The sequence below is a fragment of the Octopus sinensis genome, linkage group LG14 (genome assembly GCF_006345805.1).
Source record: "Octopus sinensis linkage group LG14, ASM634580v1, whole genome shotgun sequence".
NCBI lineage: Eukaryota > Metazoa > Mollusca > Cephalopoda > Octopoda > Octopodidae > Octopus > Octopus sinensis.
Genome location: NC_043010.1, coordinates 27,738,162 through 27,757,911, shown reverse-complemented (window position 1 = coordinate 27,757,911; position 19,750 = coordinate 27,738,162). Strand labels below are relative to the sequence as shown.

Here is a 19,750-nt window from a genome sequence, read left to right as displayed (position 1 = left end):
GTCATGTGACTGCGGCCATGCTGGAGCACCGCCTTTAGTCGAGCAAATCGACCCCAGGACTTATTCTTTGTAAGCCTAGTACTTATTCTATAGGTCTCTCTTTTGCCGAACCGCTAAGTTACGGGGACGTAAACACACAAGCATCGGTTGTCAAGCAATGTTGGGGAGACAAACACAGACACACAAAAATATATATACATATACGACAGGCTTCTTTCAGTTTCTGTCTACCAAATCCACTCACAAGATTTTGGTCGGCCCAACGTGCCACACAGTGGGAGTGAACTCGGAACTATGTGTTTGATAAGCAAGCTACTTACCACATAGCCAATCCTTTTTTTTATTATTTTTCATAAGTACTTTAATGTTCATTATTTACATTTGACAGATATTTGTCCTCATCTTGTTTCTTGTTAACAGAACGTTTCGGCTGATATTCCCTCCAGCCTTCATCAGGTGTCTTGGGAAAATTTCGAACCTGGGTTCTCATTCCTAAGGTATATTTCGATGTTATTATTATTATTATTATTATTATTATTCAGGTTACTGCCTAGAATAGACTTCGGAATCTTGGGGTCTTAACCACTACGCCATATGCCCGTGGAGTGAATTTTAGGGCTTATAAATCGATATTCCTCCAAGACACCTGATAAAGGCTGGAGGGTAAGTCAGCTGAAATGTTGTGTTAACAAAGATGAGGACAAATATCCGTCTAATGTAAATAATGTACATAATTCCTCATCTCTTAAATATAGAACTGTATTACTTTTGTTTTATAACAATCTTTAGGAAAGTGCATACATACATGTGTACGCAGAGGCATTAAGAAAGTAGATGGTGACGCTACATAATGAAGTGGACACAACACACACATTTGCATACGATCGTTGAATTGTCTAAAATGAATGAAAGCGTTGCTCAGTGTGCAACGGTTTCTTTCGTGACTCCTAGTTTCATGTCTTTGTGCTGTTTATATATATATATATTCTTTTATCCTTTTATTTGTTTCAGTCATTTGGCTGCGGCGATGCTGGAGCACCGCCTTTAGTCGAGCAAATTATTCTTTGTAAGCCTAGTACTTATTCTATCAGTCTTTTTTTGCCGAACCGCTAAGTTACGGGGCTTAAACACACCAGCATTGGTTGTCAAGCGATGTTGGGGGAACAAACACACACATATATATATATACACACACGACGGGCTTCTTTCAGTCTCCGTCTACCAAATCCACTCACAAGGATTTGGTCAGCCCAGGGCTATAGTAGAAGACACTTGCCCAAGGTGCCACACAGTAGGACTGAACCTGGAACCATGTGGTTAGTAAGCAAGGTACTTACCACACAGCCACTCCTATATATATATATATTTGTTTCTTTCTGTGGAAGAGCGTAGGCTCGAAACGTTAAAGACTTTTTCACTTCCCGAGCGTTAAACTAATTTTTTTGTGAATTCTCACCCCCCCCCCCATATATATATATCACGATTGACTAGACTATCGGATCTTCTTACACACAGCTGGTCACAATGCATTTCGCATCGTTTTTGCTTTCTAATGATGCCATCCTATTGGCTCGGCGAGTAGGCCAACATTTCTCCTGATCAGAAGGCCAGTCTGTCACAGCTGAGTGGATTGGAGCAACGTGAAAGTATATTTTGTTCTATCTTAGGCCATCGTCGCACGTAATCAATTTTCGTCTCGATACTGATTTTAATAAAAGGAGCGAAGAATCATTTCGGGATTGTCTCTCTCTCGCAGCACACGGTGCTGATGATAGCCAAATAGATAGAAATGCATTTTCTGTTCCACCAGAAAAGAAGCCATGAAAAAACTCGGTGTTTTAATACTTTGCTTAGTGGAGCGCTAAGAGTACCATATGAGCGTGATCATTGCCAGAGCAACAAGCTGGTCTCCCTGCCGATGGCACATAAAAAAAAACACCATTCAAGCGTGATCGTTACCTGCATCGCCTTACTGGCACTTGTACTGGTGGGACATGAAAAAACATTCGAGTGAGGTCGTTGCCAGTGCCGCTGGACTGGCTCCTGTACAGGTGGCATATAAAAAAACGCCATTTGAGCGTGGCCGTTGCCAGTACCGCCTGACTGGCCCTCGTGCCTGGCATGTAAAAGCACCCACTACACTCTCGGAGTGGTTGGTGTTAGGAAGAGCATCCAGCTGTAGAAACTCTGCCAGATCAGATTGGAGTCTGGTTCGCCAGACCTCAGTCAAATCGTCCAACCCATGCTAGCATGGAAACCGGACGTTAAACGATAATGATGATGATCTGTGTCATCTGTACACACAAGCAATCTAAGCGCTATACAGATTTATTGATTCTGAGCCTATCTTTATTATATAAATGGAAGAGATGAAGGTATAGCTTGGAATGATTTTTCTGATTATAGCTGTGCAGCTTCCAAATTGAAGAGACTACCAGAACATAAATCCAGCTCTGAGACAGGAAATCAATGACCAGGAAGTGATACATCATCATCATCATCGTTTAACATCCGCTTTCCATGCTTAGCATGGGTTGGACGATTCGACTGAGGTCTGGTGAACCAGATGGCTGCACCAGGCTCCAATCTGATCTGGCAGAGTTTCTACAGCTGGATACCCTTCCTAATGCCAACCACTCCGTGAGTGTAGTGGGTACTTTTACAAGGGCCAGTTAGGCGGTACTGGCAACGGCCACACTCAAATGGTGTTTTTTACATGCTACCTGCACAGGAGCCAGTCCAGTGGCACTGGCAACGACCTCGCTTGAATGGTGCTTTTTACATGCCACCGGCACAGAAGCCAGTCAGCTGCTCTGGCAACATCAAAAAGTAATCAACTCACTTGTATTCAACTTACCTGAGCAGAGAAAAGTAACATGGCAACTGGTAAAAGCCACATTGACAATGTATACCAATGATCATTATGTCATGCAAGAAAGTTTCATCCAAATTCGTGCAGTTGTTATACTGTATTTTCTGGCATACAAGTTGATGTAGCAAGTAAATGTAAACATTCAAACAATCTTTCCAAATCCTGTTACATTTCATATGGGATTTTTGGTTCTCCAAAGCCATCTTTGGACATAAATCAACCTACCTTTTTTTGACTGTAAATTTTGGTCAAGAAAATTTGATTCACATGATGGAAAATCTGGAATTTCTATGATTGAGGGCATTTCCATCAAAATTTGTAACAGGATTGGGAGATTTACATAGAGAAAGCACTTGAAGAATTTGAGATAAGTAATGGCACTTGGTAGCATAGAAATATATACAGGATACCAACTGTTGGCTTTTAGGAGTAACAGACCAACATCTGAACATGCTATTAACCTTTGTACCAGTAATATACTACAAAGTTGGGAGTAGTTTTAACTGACTTTGTAATATTTCTTGAAGAATCTGCTTCTTTGTGATATATGAACCATTGATGATTTGGTTGCACCGTAAACAGGAAGGGATGGGGAAAAGCAAATAGTTTCAATGATTAAAAACCAATAAAAGAATAATGAAGCGAAACAAAACATAAAAATTTTAAAAAACCCAACAATGATTTATTTAACAGGTATCAGGGGTAAAAGTATGTCAAAGTGTCCAGTGCCGAACGAGGGTAGTTTACCTGTAACTAACTGAGAGGTAGGAGAATTTAAATAGTCTTTCAAATGTTGAGATGCAGCATTTGCTATGCCGCGGTAAGCTGACTCAAAAGTGATCAATTGTAATGGGGACGGACACGCTTGCATGCCTTTTTGATTGAAAAAGGTCAATTGACCTTCAAATGCCATATAGTCTGCGATGAGAGACAAATGTCGGTAATTCACTTTGATGCCATAAACTCCAAAGACAGATTGGATTTCCTGAAAGTAAAATTACAGCAATGAGTTCCAAATGTTGTTACATTTTCTTTCTTTGATTTCATTATTCAAACCATCAAACAAAACAACACCATTAGCAACAAGATGCTTTTCCCAACTAAAGCAGGGAGTTGGGGGTTACTCTCTTTCTCTCTCTCTGGTTTCAGTCATTTGACTGTGGCCATGCTGAAGCACCACCTTTAGTCAAGCAAATCGACCCCAGGACTTATTCTTTCTAAGCCTAGTATACACCCACACACATATACGACAGGCTTCTTTCAGTTTTCGTCCACCAAATCCACTGACAAGGCTTTGGTCAGCCCAAGGCTATAGTAGAAGACACTTGCCCAAGGTGCCACACAGTGGGACTGAACCCAGAACCATGTGGTTGGTAATCAAGGTACTTACCACACAGCCAACTCAAAAGTTCTCAAACCATTTCTTGCCTATGGACCCCTCTGATTCCTATTTTACTCAGGGGAGGGAGACCCTCAGAGCCATTTGATGCCTAAAAAGCTCCTATATTTTTACAAGTAAATATTAGGAATCGTATTTTTAAAAAATGCTTAGATATTTTGTTTATGGTAGAAATATAACGAATTAATTTCTCATAAATTTTAACAACCAAATCTTTGGATCCCTAAGAGCCATATAGACCCCCATTTGAGAATCACTGTAGGTGGTGGGCTGGTAGAACCGTTAGCAAACCAGCTGAAATGCTTAGTCGTAATTTATCTGTTGTTATGCTCTGAGTTCAAATTCCAGAGATCAACTTTGCCTTTCATCCTTTTGGGGTCAATGAAATAACTGGGGGGGGGGTGTCTATATAACTGACTAGTCCCCTTCCTTCCAAATTTTCAAGGCCTTGTGCCAAGAGTAGAAATAATTATATTCACAAGGCAGGGAGCTAGCAGAATTGTTAGCATGCCAGGCAAAATTGCTTAGCAGTATTTCATCCGTCCTCAGATTCCGAGTTCAAATTTCACCAAGGTTAATTTTTGTTCTGCATCCTTTCGGTGTCAATAAATTAAGTACCAGTTGAGTACTGAGTTCAAATTCCACCAAAATCAACTTTGACTTTCATCTTTTCGGGGTCAATGAAATAAGTACCAATTACACACTGGGAGGCCTACATAACTGACTAGTCCCCTCCCCCAAATTTCACGCCTTGTGCTTTTAGTACTCTTTTACTTGTTTCAGTCATTTGACTGCAGCCATGCTGGAGCTCCACCTTTAGTCTAACAAATCGACCCCAGGACTTATTCTTTGTAAGCCTAGTACTTATTCTATCAGTCTCTTTTGCTGAACCACTAAGTTACGGGGACGTAAACACACCACCACTGGTTATCAAGCAATGTTGGGGGGACAAACACAGACACACAAACATATATATACATATATATGATGGGCTTCTTTCAGTTCCTGTCTACCAAATCCACTTGCAAGGCTTTGGTCGGCCCGAGGCTATAGTAGAAGACCAAGACTGAACCCGGAACCATGTGGTTGGTAAGCAAGCTACTTACCACACAACCACTTCTCCGCCTATCCAGAAAAGATTATTATTATTATTACATGTCATTTTTTTTAGCCTTCAATGGAGGGATAATATCCAAGTTTTGCAACTTATGCATGACAAAAGAACTCACCTTGATGATGACCTTTAGCCCAGCTTCTATCCCATAGACCTGTGCCATGATTGTTGGACTGTTGCAGTAGATGCGATTGATGTCAAGAATATTAGGAAACTGCTGAATGTACTGCAAAAGACGAAAGAATAATAATGCCAGTAAAATGGTACATTTAAGATCTCTCTTTAACACACACAAACATTTACTATTTCAGTCGTTGGGCTGTGGCCATACAGGAGCACTTGGCCGTAGAAGGGTTTTAGAGAAGCAAACTGACACCAATACTTTGCTTTAGGTTTGGTATTTTATCAGTGTCTTTTTGCCAAGCTGCTAGGTTACGGGGATGTAAATAAACTAACACCAGTTGTCAAGTGGTACTGATGTAGGACAAAGACACACACACAGTATCCATTTATGGAATTTACTCACAAGACACTGGGGCTAGGGTAGGAGGCACTTGCTCAAGGTAGGACTGAAACAGGAGCCATGCAAAGCAAGCTTCTATTCAAATAAAAATATCAACTAATAAAGGCAAACAGCATATTGGATGCTGATGGTGATCAGTTTGTAAGGAAGAAGCAAGCAGAGAGGCAATTACAAGACTACTTGGAAAGATCTGACCATCTTCTTTGAATAAGGTGGGGAACCTCAATAAGACAATCCTTGTAACAACGGCAGAAGTGGTGAGTTACTGCTTAAGAATTAGAAACTGTTTACTAATTTAATCATTTGACCCTTAAATCAGCTACGATAGGATTTGAACTCCTGACCTTGTGAATGAGAGAGAGAATGTGTGTGTGTGTGTGTGAGTGTAAAAGAGAGAGAGAGAGAGAGAATGTGTGTGTGTGTGTGTGAGTGTAAAAGAGAGAGAGAGAATGTGTGTGTGAGTGTAAAAGAGAGAGAGAGAGAAGAGCAGAAAGACAAATAAAGAGAACAATAAAGGTGGAGAGGGAAAGAGAGAGAGAATGACAAAGAGAAGAGAAAGAGAACAAGGGAGAGAGACTTACAGAGAAAGACAAAAATAGAGAGAGAGAGAGAGCAGAGCTTCCTACAGCAAACAAACTGAACCTCTTCCATCTCTTTTTCTGTGAGGCAATAGTGAGAATAGAAACTTACGCTGATGTGAATTCCTTCCGTCTGCAGATGGAGTTCATTTTTGACGCTTGTTAAGATGGAACGTTTGATTCCAGGCACTCTATGTATAATGGATGTCTCAGCATTGTTTTTGATGATGGTCATCAGATCAACCTTAGTTAATCTTAAATTAAACTGTAACATAATTAAACATTATCAATTAATCATTGTTTAATAAGGAAATTCAACAAGACAATACAATCTTACTTGTGTTCCTCTTCCATTCTTGAAAATTTCAGACTTTTCTACATTCATCTGTCATAATCATTATCGTTTAATGTCCACCTTCCATGCTGACACAGGTGGGACGGTTTGACAGGAGCTGGCCAGGCAGAAGCCTGCACAAAACATCTGTGACTGTTTTGGCAGGATTTTTACAGCTGGATGCCCTTCCTAACACCAATCACTCAGCAGAATGGACTTAGTGCTTATGTGGCACAAGCAAAAGTGAGGTCAGTTTTGACAAGGTTTTTACAGCTGGATGCCCTTCCAAATATCAACCACTTTATAGTATCCACTGGGTGCTTTTTAAGTGGCACTTGCACTGACAGGGTCACAAAGTAACTTGCAAGACAAAAAAAAAAGGGGGGATGGCTGTGTGTAGGAAGCTTGTTTCCCAACCACATGGTTCCGGGTTCAGTCCTACTGCGTGGCACCTTGGGCAAGTGTCTTCTACTATAAACTCAGGCTGACCAAAGCCTTGTGAGTGGATTTGGTAGATGGAAACTGGAAGGAGCCCATATGTATGTATTTGTGTGTCTGTGTTTGTCACTCCACCATTGCTTGACAACCAATGTTTGTGTGTTTATGTCCATTCCAGTGTTAAAGTGGCACTTGTTTTATCTGGAGGGATGAAAACCAAAGTCAACCCTGGTGCAATCCGGACTCAGAACATGGAAAATGGACAAAATGCTGCTCAGTGTTTTGCCAGCCATGATAACAATTCTGCCTGCTTGCTGCTGCTGCCGCTGCCACTGCCACCACCACCACCACCACCACCACCACCACCATCACAGCAATTTTGAGGTAAGGAGTAAGTTGATTACACTGATCCCCAGTATTCAACTGGTACTTCCTACCCACCAACTCCCCCAATATACCTTGGGTGGGGTGAATACAAGGGGATACATGTTAGTCTCCTGCTGATGACTAAAGACTGGTGAACGAAAGGTAAGTCTACTTGAATGGGTGAATAAAGTCAGCATCAATCTAGCTCTGTCTTACCTTGAATACTACTTCACACCAAAGACTCTTTTCTTCGTCGTAACTATATGACAATATAGCCTCATTGAATGACTCTAGGTACTGCAAAGATATTAAAAAATTATCAAAATGTTAATATCTAACAGATAATATACAGCAGAGGTTGACCTGAGACTAAACAACAAAAAGAAAAGAAAGGGAAAAAATAACCTCCCCCACCCCACCCTGCAAAAAAAAAAATTACTCACTTTTCCTTTTGCTGGTTCTCTTTTTGTTTTCTTCATGTCATCTTCAAGGTAAAAATATTCTTCCACAACCTCTTCGTTCTTGAACTCTGTGCAAAAGGGAGAACATTTTTTCATAACTACCTTAGACACGGCTCCCACTGTCTGCTCCACTCATTTTCACTTGTCTTCAAGAATTCCTTGAATTCATTTAGGTTGGAGACTTAATTCATTGCTCAGATTAACACCAGGACAGGCCTTTGCATGCATTCGGAACCAAGTCTCAGGGGTGAAGTTTGTTCATCTTTACGTCCACTTTCACCACGTTAGCACTGGTTAGATGAATGTATTATAGAGGCATTGTTTTACAGCTATATACCATATGCTGGTGCCATGTGAAAAACTCCTGTGCAAGCGCCACATACAAAGCACCCATCTTGGTGTTATGCATAAAACACATATGCTGCTACCATGTAAAAAGCACCCAAAACACTCTGCAAAGTTGTTGACGTTAGGAAGGGCATCCCTCTGGCTTGCCAGCTTGTGTCAAACCGTCCAACCCATGCCAGCATGGAAAACAGATGTTAAATGATGATGATGAGAGAACACAGTACCAACGGTCCTTAATAAGGGCTGCGGGACCAGTGGAAGAAAGAGAGAGGAAGTTATTTCCAGACCAGAGAATTGGTCTGAATGCTTTCAACAGAGTGAACTTCTTGAAAGCTACCCAAGATGCGAAAGGTGTCGAGTCAAACCAGCCATCAAGCTAAATCTTCAAGATGTCAGGGCTATTCTTATGAAGGGTACTGTTCTTTAAATAAGGGTAGCATTCTTTAAAAATTGTAGTCAAATGGAAAAATCGTTTTCTCACAAGACAGAAAAGTGTATTCTTTATTCTTTTGAAACATCTACAGAACATGAGGATGTCATTATCATCATTTAACATCTGTTTCCCATGGGTTGACTGAAAACTGGCAAGCTGCACTAGGTTTCAATCTGATTCGACATGGTTTCCACAGCTGAATGCTCTTCCTAACAATGTATCAAAATAAATTAACTGTAAACATAAATATAATGAAAATAAAAAGAACACCTGCTTCCCAATACAGGTTGTGGAAATAAAGTAAATCATGGTGTACATGTGCTTATTAAAATTGATGAATTCCCTTTCATAGTTTCTTTTAACGTAGACAATTCCATGCTAGCATGAATCGGATGGAATTCATTGAGGCAGATTCTTCTACAGCCTGATGCCCTTACCGTTTCCAAGCAAAGTAATATTTCCTGTGGCCAGACATGCTTTCCTGGAAGAGTGGAAACAAACAACATCCCTTGTATGTCTGTGATGTTCATTTACCATAGTGGTTCTCAAACTAGCAAACTGGGGACCCATAAAAAAAAATTTTGCTTTAGATTTATTTAAACCCTAACTTTTCTGCTCAAACCTTTTTTACTTAGTTTATGTGTGCCAAGATTTTAAGCATCAAATGACTACAATGAGACACACTGGAATATAATAGCAACCATAGATAAAAAATGGTTGAGTACCCCTGATTTGTAATAATCACTTGTCAAGACAGGGAGATACAAAAACACACATACACATACAAGATGGGCTTCTTTTCAGTTTCTGCCAACCAAATCTACTCACAAGGTTGGCCTGGGGCAAGAGACACTAACCCAAGGTACCATGCAGCAGGACTGAACCTGAAACTATGTGACTGGCAAGCAAACTTCTTAACCATACAGCTATGCTTGTGCCTTGTGAGATTGCAATGTGGGTCTACATGCCGCAGGTTCAATGCTTATTATAGGTTGAAGATAAATGTTTCTAACGTAGGGACAAGGGCAGAAATTTACTGAGAGGAGAACAGCAAAATATATTGACCCTAGTATTTGACTGGTACTTTATTTTATCGACCCTGGAAAGAAAACAAAAAAGTAAATGTAAAGAAGCCGGCCTCACTCCACAGGCAAGTGACATAACCCATACTGTACAAATATCTACGCCAGAAATTAAACTCTTATCTATTCAAAAATGTGAAATAAGTATTGTTTCCCGTGTTTTGATAGTTCAATCCTCATCTTTCTAAAACATTGACAATGATAACAACAAAAATAGAGAAACAAACAAACGAATAAACAGACCTTCGTCCTCATCTTCCATAATTTCGGTCGTATTACTCTCCTTCTTTGTTTCCGTCTCACTGTCACTGTCCTCATCATCATCATTGTCATCATCATCGTCATCATCATCGTCGTCGTCGTCATCATCATCGTCATCATCATCATTGTAGTCATGTTCATCACTTGTCTGCTTCTTCTGTTTGCCATCAACTGCATCCATCTCGTCTTCTCCACTGGATGTGGAGTCTTCAGACTCGTCTCCCCTCTCGGCATTGGCAGCAGGCTCCTCTTCCTCCTCCCCAACACTTTCTCCATCTTGCTCCTTGTTAGCAGATGGTTCAGCCGAATCAGTCAGCGTAACTTTTATAGTATGAACAATGTCCTTGGGAAGAATCCGTCTGTGAAGGACAGAACAGAAACAGAAAATCATTAGGGAATTAAGAGGAAATTCCTATGAATTTTTTGGTTACAATAAATTTTGTCAAACATATATTTGTCATAGGAAAATTCACCATAAGAAATTTCATTTTAAATGACCGCACCACGTTTTTTTTTTTAATGCTTGATGTTAAATAAAAATTTAGCTATTTAACACAAAGCACAACAGGCCACGATCATGGCTGTCAGGCATAGGTCGACACCATGATCGTGACCCAGATAGATGCATTTAATTTATAGGTGTTTGTTGGGGTCTAATGTCACTCAAACGCAGATATCCCCCAGAATGCAAGAGGAATAATAGTTCAACTAATGACTCTTCAGATGATGTAAAACTTGCTACCATTATATACTAAGAAGATATTTTGATTATTTTTGTTTTTTATGTGTCCATGGTAGACTCATTTTCATGAAATATGCTCAACAGTTCATGCTATGTAAGTGCAAATCTCAACGCTTTATGGGTTAATGCTTTTATAAAAACTTCAATCATTCTTTTTCATTTTATTAAAATAAAATGAAAATATAATACACTCAATCACTGTCCATATGGTGAATTTGTCTTAGGATAAAATTTCCAGATACAGTCATCATCGTTGTTTAACGTCCATTTTCCATGCTGGCATGTGTTGGACGGTTTGACTGAGGTCTGGAAAGCCAGCAGCTGCACCAGGCTCCAATCTGATCTGGCAATGTTTCTACAGCTGGATGCTCTTCCTAACGCCAACCACGCGAGTGTAGTGGGTGCTTTTTATGTGCCACCAGCACAGGAGCCAGTCAGGTGGGCCTGGCATCGATCACTTTTGCATGGTACTTTTTACGTGCCAATGGCATGGGAGCCATTCAGGAGGCACTGGCATTGACCATGTTGGGATGATGCATCTTACGTGCCACCGGAATGGGAGCCAGTCAAGCGACACTGACATCAACCATGTTCGGATGATGCATTCTACGTGCCACCAGTATGGAAACCAGTCAGGGGGCACTAGCCACAGCTGCGATTTTGGTCTTCTCAAGCATATTATACTGCCCGGCGCATCAAGGGTACTTTTAAATGGGCAGGACATGCAACACTGGCATCGGCCATGGCTGCAATCTCACGTTAGTTGCTGGGTCTTCTCAATCACAGCATATCTCCAAAGTTCTCAGTCTCCAAAGTGTTAATGATGGTCTTCAGTTCATTAACACTTAGATGCACATACATACATCTGTGTATCGGTGCAGGCATGGGTATATGGTCGAGAACTTTACTTTGTAACAATATGGTTTCTGATTGAGCATCACTGCATGGCATTGTGGCCAAATGTATTCTATTTTAGCTCAGAGCCAACTCAAAGCCTTGAGAGTGAATATGGTGAATAGAAACTAAAAGAAACACACTGCATATATACACACATACAGACGTGTATAGACTGTTTGAAGTGGTGTACAGATTTTATATATCAAGAAAAAGTAGGAAGTTAAAATTTTGGATAATCTCCGAAGAGGAAAGCGATAAATTTCTCAAAATATATATCTATAGTGGAGGGGCAATGGCCCAGTGGATAGGGCAGCGGACTTACAGCTGTAGGAGCATGGTTTTGATTCCCAGATCAGGCGTTGTGAGTGCTTATTGAGCGAAAACAACTAAAGCTCCACGAAGCTCCGGCAGGGCGTGGTGGCGATCCCTGCTGTACTCTTTCACCACAACTTTCTCTCACTCTTTCTTCTGTTGGCCTGCTCGCTTAGCCAGCGGGGTGGCGTCATTTGAAGGCTAAAACAATGCAAAGCGCATTGTGACCAGTGATGTGTCGCAACATCTGATAGCCTGGTTGGTCACGTGATCATGGTGATATATATATATATATATATATATACATATATATAATGTTATTGTTCTTTCTTATGAAAAATATAGAACTGCTTAAGAAGTGCTCGGGACAAAAGCACTGAGACAAAAGATAAGAATTAAGATATAAACTCAAATTAGACAATCATATTCATACAGTTATAAATTTGATTTAAAATGCACATACATATATTAATACATATCGACACATGGAGGGAAGTGTGAGAAAAAGAGAACTGATGAAATATTTTTTATACGAAAATTAAGAGCAGTTAAGAGTTTCAATTAAAAGATCCATAGAGATCGATGTGTTTTTTTAAAAATATATAAATGGTATAATATTAGTTATATAATACAGTTCATATATATATATATATATATATATATACACACACATACATGATCCGATCAATAAGTATCTGGTCTTTTGCCAGAGTAGCAAAGCTAAAGCCTGCAGAGCTGAAGCCGTTCTGCATAGATTGACCTTGATCTCTGATGTGCATGCGTACTAAATTTTGACGTTCTAGCTCACTTCCGCTGTTTACAACAGTGCTTGGAAGGAAGGTGTGTGGTGTGTGATTATCGCATTGACCACGACAGAGAAAGTTAAGCAGAGAATCTGCATCAAATTTTGCCAAAAGTTTGGCCACACCTGCTCAGAGAGTCTATCATTCTTGACACAATCAAGATCTTGTGCAACTGAAACCTGAGTGCTTTTTGGTCAGCTGAAAGCAGTTTTGGCATAAACTTGGCAGACAAGTGTCTTATACCTAAATCTTCAGTGATAATCTACTGGACTGAACCGTAACTAATCTGCACATCCTCTGATAACACATGGATGGTGATTCTACGGTTTTCTCTTCGAGCTGCACATTTGCCATGTTTCTCTCAGTTCTGCTGGTTGCGGGACTCCCTGAACATTCATCAATATCGATATTTTTGTGGCCGTCTTGAAAACGTCTGAACCATTCTTACACTTGTGTGTTGCCCACACACTTTCTGCAACATTGCCTCTGAACAGGTACTGCCATGACAACTTTCTCTGTCATGGTCAATGCGGTGATCACATGCTACACATGTTCGTTACAAGCACTGCTGTAAATAGCAGAAGAGAGCTAGAACGTTAAAACTTAGTATGCATGCACAACAGAGATGAACGTCAATCTTTGTTACTATGGCAACAGTCCAGATACTTATTGATCTGACCTCATATATGTATGTGTGTTTGTGTATATGGGTGGGTGGGTGGTGAGAAAGAATGTGTATGTTTGTGCCTCTTTGTCTTGGTATTGCATGAGAGTTGTAAATGAGTGGCACTGTCATTCATTTCCAGTCTTCCAGGGAAACATGTATGATGATGAAGAAATATTTCTTTGCTTGGAAACAAGTGAGGGTTGGCAACAGGAAGGGTATCCAGCTGTAGAAAACCTACAACGATGGAACATCACCACACACAAATATGTGTGTGTGTGTGTGGTTTTGTTTTTTTTTCTCTGATTTTCATTTATGAAATCCACACGCTGGGGCTACAAGAGAACACACACACCCAAAGTGCCATGCTGAGGGCTGAGGGACTGAACCCAAAACCATACGTCTGACAAGCAAGCTTCTTAAGCACACAGCTACACCGTGTTTGAATAAAAATTATAAAAGACACAGAAATAATTTTTTCTCAAACGCATGATAATGCTTATACAACAGCATGAACAGGATAAACTATAATTATAGCCTCATGGCTGGCTGGTAACGATTTTTTCTTCAATATATGCATAGTTTATCCAGTTCATGCTATTGTATTAGCATTATCATACGTTTGAGAATAAATTATTTCTGTGTCTTTCAATACATCTCAACACTTCTAAAGCAAGTTTAGTTTGTTGACTTTCACCGTTCATGGCTGGCTAGAATGTCCTTGATACTGGATCAAGTGAGTCAGAACCAGTCTGGGTTTCAACCAGACCAAACTAAACAGTTTTATTACAGATATGAAAAGCAAATACTCACAACGAGGCCTGTGTGAACTTGATTGTTGATTTGATGGATTTCAGCAAACCAGTGATGTATTTCAATTCCACGTGGCGAAGGATATCGTCTGGATTTGTTGCCAACTGGTCTTGGTATTTGCATTGAGGTAGGAACTGTAAACGGACTATGTACAACCGATCGTTAAATCTAATGGGGAAAGAGACAAGAGAAACAAGATATTAAAAACAATAACCAAGGATGTGGTCATTACAATTGCACCCTACCAACACCTCTATTATCATCATCATCCAGTGTTTTAAATCCGGGTTTTGCCCTCAATACCATAGCAACTGATGTAGGCTAGTGCAGCACACCCCCAACATTTGGGCTGACTGGTGCCCATTCTCCTTTGCTATCATGAGGCTTTTTTGGAGCTGAATTTTCTACGGGGAACATGCCCTTGCTTACCTGCAACCTTAGTTTCTAGACATGAGTGGTCTCGAGACCAAGGCCCCTACCACAATTTTAAGAAATGTGGTGGAAAACCAACCTCCATTACTAAATGTAACAACAAAATGGCAGTAAATAAGGTACTGAATTACAATATTAAAGGCCAGGAGTTCAAAACCACAGCAGTTCTTTGGTTTTATTTATTTATATATATATATATATTATACAGGAGTGGCTGTGTGGTAAGTAGCTTACTTACCAACCACATGGTCTGGGTTCAGTCCTACTGCATGGCACCTTGGGCAAGTGTCTTCTGCTATAGCCTTGGGCCAACCAAAGTCTTGTGAGTGGATATGGTAGATGGAAACTGAAAGAAGCCCGTTTGTGTGTCCATGTTCCCCTAACTTAGTGGCTCAGCAAGAGACCGATAGACTAAGTACTAGGCTTACAAAGAATAAGCTCTGGGGTTGATTTGATCAACTAATGGCAGTGCTCCTTTATGGCCGCAGTCAAATGACTGAAACAAAAAGAAAAGAGAATGCATATAAATACATATACATATATATGTCATTCCCATAATCATTTCAATGCTCACTTTCCTTTGCCTACATGAGTCAGACAAAGTTTCTGGAGGCCGATTTTCGATGGGCAGATTTTATTTTCCCCCAGGGCCACCAGGCATGTTTTCCACAGAAGACTGGATGAAGAACATAGCTTGTATGATAGTAATGCTTGTTTCATGGCCATCAGGTGATGTCAATGCCAGGTACACACATACACACACACAGGTTTCTTTCAGTTTCCATTTCTTAAATCCACTCACAAGGCTTTGGTTGATCTGAGGCTATAGTAGAAGACACTTGCCCAAGGTGCCACACAGTTGGATTGAACCTGGAATCATGTGGTTGAAATGCAAGCTTCTTAACCCCACAGCCATCCTTCTGCAAACGTGGCTATGTACTTAACAGGCTTTACTTTAAGTTGCTGAAGGTATTTTGAGATGAACATTTGGCAAATGTTCAGTGTTTGATGACCATTCTTCAGGTAAGATTTATATTTTGTTCACGTGATGTCATGGTAAAATGAATGGATCAAAGTCAGATGTCAAGTACATACAGAGGAAATAGATATATCACTCTGGTTTTTCATCTCCAAAGCCTTAGCTACAATTAATTCATCAATTAAATGACTGAATAATTGATCTAGTCAAATAATCATCAGCAGACATTTTCTCCCACTAAGACAGCTTTGATTATAAAAGAAAAAAAAAAACAAAACTCTAGAGAATAAAAAAAAAACCTTGCAAAAATACAGCAATACATGGTTAAATGTTAAAAATGAATATCAGAGAAACGGATTAAACAATAATGTTACTATTCATTCTCAATATGTTCTGGCAGATTTTAACATTTTTATTGCAGGCGATTTCAATCATCTTGAGATCAACTGGGAAACCTTCCATTGGCCACAGAGTGCAAACGATTTCATTGAGCTTGTGCTGGACTCAAACTGGTCACAAGTAGTCACCTCTCCAACAAGAGGCGACAACACTTTGGACCTGCTCTTCACCACAACTCCTGAAGCGGTTATCAATTGTTCTACGGAGGAACCTCTAGGCGACTCCGATCATGCTATGATCATCGCCAATCTGGCTCTTGCGGGCAACAACAAAAACCTGAACCATCTCCAATCTGCTTCCTTCGATTGGAAGAGAGCAGATTGGAACCTGTACCACACTGAATTACAGCACCCAAACTGGCATGAATTCTACAACTCTGGAGATGTGAATACTATACTCCAGAGTATCCTGGACTCAATATGGGCAGCATGTGCAGCATCAGTGCCACGTAAACAGAAAAAGAAGAACCACCCCAAAAGTGCAATTTGGGAAACTTCAGCGGTCCGACTTGCCAGGAAGGAACGTCGGACTGCTGAACGGGAATACAAGTTGCATAAGTCAGACACCAACAAGAAAAAGCGGAATAAATCTTCCAACCATCTCAAGCAAGTGACAAAAAAAGCAGTGCTTGAATTTGAACAGTGCATAGCAGCCAATCCTGAAAGCAAGGTTTTCTGGAAATATGTGCATTCAAAGCAGAGACCTCACTCTTCGCAACCCTCACACAAACCAGATCACTGATGATCCCAAGGAATGCGCAGAACTCATTGCCGAGTGCTATGCAAACATATTCACTGTTGAAAGTCAAAATGTACCATCTTCACCATCTCTAACAGCAAATTCCATAACAACTATGAAATTTACACCTGCAATGCTGCAACGTCACCTTCAAAATAAGCGCAACTATGCCTCCCCTGGTCTTGATGGAGTTACATACCTGCTTCTCAAACGTGGCAGGTACTTCCTTTTACACCAGCTTTCTATTTTTTTCCAGTACTGTCTCAACAATGGTGCTACTCCGGAGCAGTGGAAAACTGCCAGTGTCATTCCTCTGTTCAAAAAGGGTGACCGCACATCACCTGTCAACTATCGCCCAGTCAGTCTCACTAGCTGTATTGCAAAACTGATGGAATCGTGTGTCAGAGAAACACTTTGGAACTTCTGGAGCTCTCACAGTCTCATCCGACCCTCACAATATGGATTTGTTCCTAACTCCAGCTGCAGTGATCAACTTGTTGAGTTCCTTGAGGACATTACTCAGATCATTGACAGTGGATGATGTCTACCTTGACTTTGCTAAGGCTTTCAAATCTGTGCCACACAAAAGGCTTATGGTGAAACTCTCTGCAATGGGTGTGAGGGATGATCTTTTTAATTGGTTGAAATCCTTCATTCTCAGCCGAAAGGAGGTAGTCACAGTTCTAGGAGAGCATTCTACACCATATGAGATGTCATCGGGTGTACCACAGGGATCTGTCCTTGGTCCCCTCTTGTTTGTGGCATACATTAATGACATAGATGCCAATTTAAAGAATGCCACACTATTGAAATATGCAGACGACATCAAGCAGTACCTTGAAATCAAGAGGACAGATCCTGTTGTCTACAGCTCTTTCCTGCAATCAGACCTGGACACAATGCAGCAATGGATCACAGACTGGCAACTGAAACTGGCTGTGGACATGTGTACCACCATGCATCTCGGGAGAAAAAATCCTGTGTCCACATACTCCCCCAACAACACTGATATCAAGAAATCCTCTTGTGAGCGTGACCTAGGCATCACTGTCAGCAGTGATTTGCGTTGGACAAAGCATATCTCTAAAATTGTCAAGAAGGCCGAGGGTGTCTTGGCATCACTCAGCAAGACTTTTGTTAGCCACTCTCCAGCCATCTATTTAAAACTGTATACAGCTATGGTACGATCACACTTGGAATTCGCATCATCAGTTTGGAACCCCTATCTTGCTCAGAACATTGACCTCCTGGAATCTGTTCAGAGACGTGCAACCAAACGCATACCCTCCATCAGACACCTACCATACTCTGAGCGCCTTGTTTCCCTGGGCATGGATTCACTGAAGGTCCGATGTCTGGCGATGGACTTGGTAAACACCCACAAAGTTATCAACCACCTCACCAACAACAACACTGAACACCTTTTTGATCTTCATGTGTCTAACACACGTGGACATGCCTACGAAGTCAGAAAACAACACAGCTCCCATGACTTTCGGAAAGATTTCTTCACGCTCAGAGTTGCTGAAGCATGGAACAAACTGCCTGCGTCAGTTGTTGACTGCCATGACACCGCATCCTTTAAGGTCCTCATGCTTTCCGAAATCCGCCGAAACTACATCTGATTATACATACACTTTAGATGAGTTGTAGTGCACCTGAGCACTGTACACAATGTTTTTATTATTATTATATATACTGACAGCTGCTGTTTTCTTGTCATCGAAGAATATCTCCTTGTAGATGATGTGTTCATAATGTCTGTGACTTATAGACGAAAGTAAGGGACTTTCAGATACTGTGGTATTTTGACCTTATTGTGTGTCTCCCCAGTCAAAGCTAGCCCAGATCAATGAATCTAAATGAAACGAAAGGCTCATATTTATAGAAATAGTAAACAAACTTATTTGCTGATGTGCACTGATGTTTGGCAAACAGATATTAATGCGTGGAGTAAAGGCTATGCCATCGGATCACATGACTCTAACAAGAGTTATAGCCCTTATTTAAGGAACTCAAATTATTTGCTGATGAACGTTGATACCCGTCAAACTGATGGTGAAGTTATCTCCCTTAGATTAGAGAGCTCCTACCCTGCTTTCCAATGGATCTAATCAAGGATGGTTTGTGCGACTCGAGGCTGACTGTCAAATATGACGTCGTGCGGACTTGAGTCACACTGGCTGTCATGAGTCAGCGAGTTGGTCAACATACTGGACTGGCACAAACTGAAAAAGTGATGGATGACAACTGTATTGCAGATATACTGGTTTACTTACCCAGATGACATCTCAATCCGATCTGTAACATCTACCTTTTCTAACACCTGGAAAAGAGAAACATTAGAAAAGAAGCATGAATCAAACAACTGTTTTAATAACACAACCATCACCTGGCACTTATGCACCTTTAGTGGAGCTCACACCGTTAGACACCAGTTGTCGAAACCAAGCAGTGGTGGGTGGGAGGACAAATACAGACACACATGTATATGACGGGCTTCTTTCAGTTTCCATCTACCAAATCCACTCACAAGCTTTGGTCAGTCTGAGACTATAATAGAAGACACTTGCCCAAGGTGCCAGGCAGTCGGATTGAACCTGGGAACTATGTGGTTAGGAAGCAAACTTCTTACCACACAGCCACACCTGCAACTGTAGATGTAGACATGGAATGTGAAGAGCCCAATGCACAGCAATGCGAAGGATAAACTGAAGGCTACAGGTGTATTCCGGTCCACCAGTTTTATTTGAGTTCATTGA

At 40.8% G+C, this 19,750-nt stretch overlaps 1 protein-coding gene across 3 annotated transcripts in view; it reads right to left on the bottom strand.

The window, feature by feature from the left end:
• Window positions 1-3,527: 3,527 nt before the first annotated feature.
• Window positions 3,528-19,750, bottom strand: part of LOC115219176 (DNA-directed RNA polymerase I subunit RPA1) — a 78,339-nt gene continuing 62,116 nt past the window's right edge. For all 3 annotated transcript variants that reach the window (XM_029789284.2, XM_036508753.1, XM_029789285.2), the window contains 8 exons: window positions 19,268-19,314; window positions 14,441-14,608; window positions 10,192-10,568; window positions 8,068-8,153; window positions 7,841-7,921; window positions 6,599-6,751; window positions 5,501-5,611; window positions 3,528-3,857 (listed from right to left, as the gene is read on the bottom strand). In XM_029789284.2, the coding sequence (XP_029645144.1) occupies window positions 3,555-3,857; window positions 5,501-5,611; window positions 6,599-6,751; window positions 7,841-7,921; window positions 8,068-8,153; window positions 10,192-10,568; window positions 14,441-14,608; window positions 19,268-19,314 (1,326 nt within the window). In that variant the 3' untranslated portion in view covers window positions 3,528-3,554. The remainder of the gene's footprint in view (window positions 3,858-5,500; window positions 5,612-6,598; window positions 6,752-7,840; window positions 7,922-8,067; window positions 8,154-10,191; window positions 10,569-14,440; window positions 14,609-19,267; window positions 19,315-19,750) is intronic.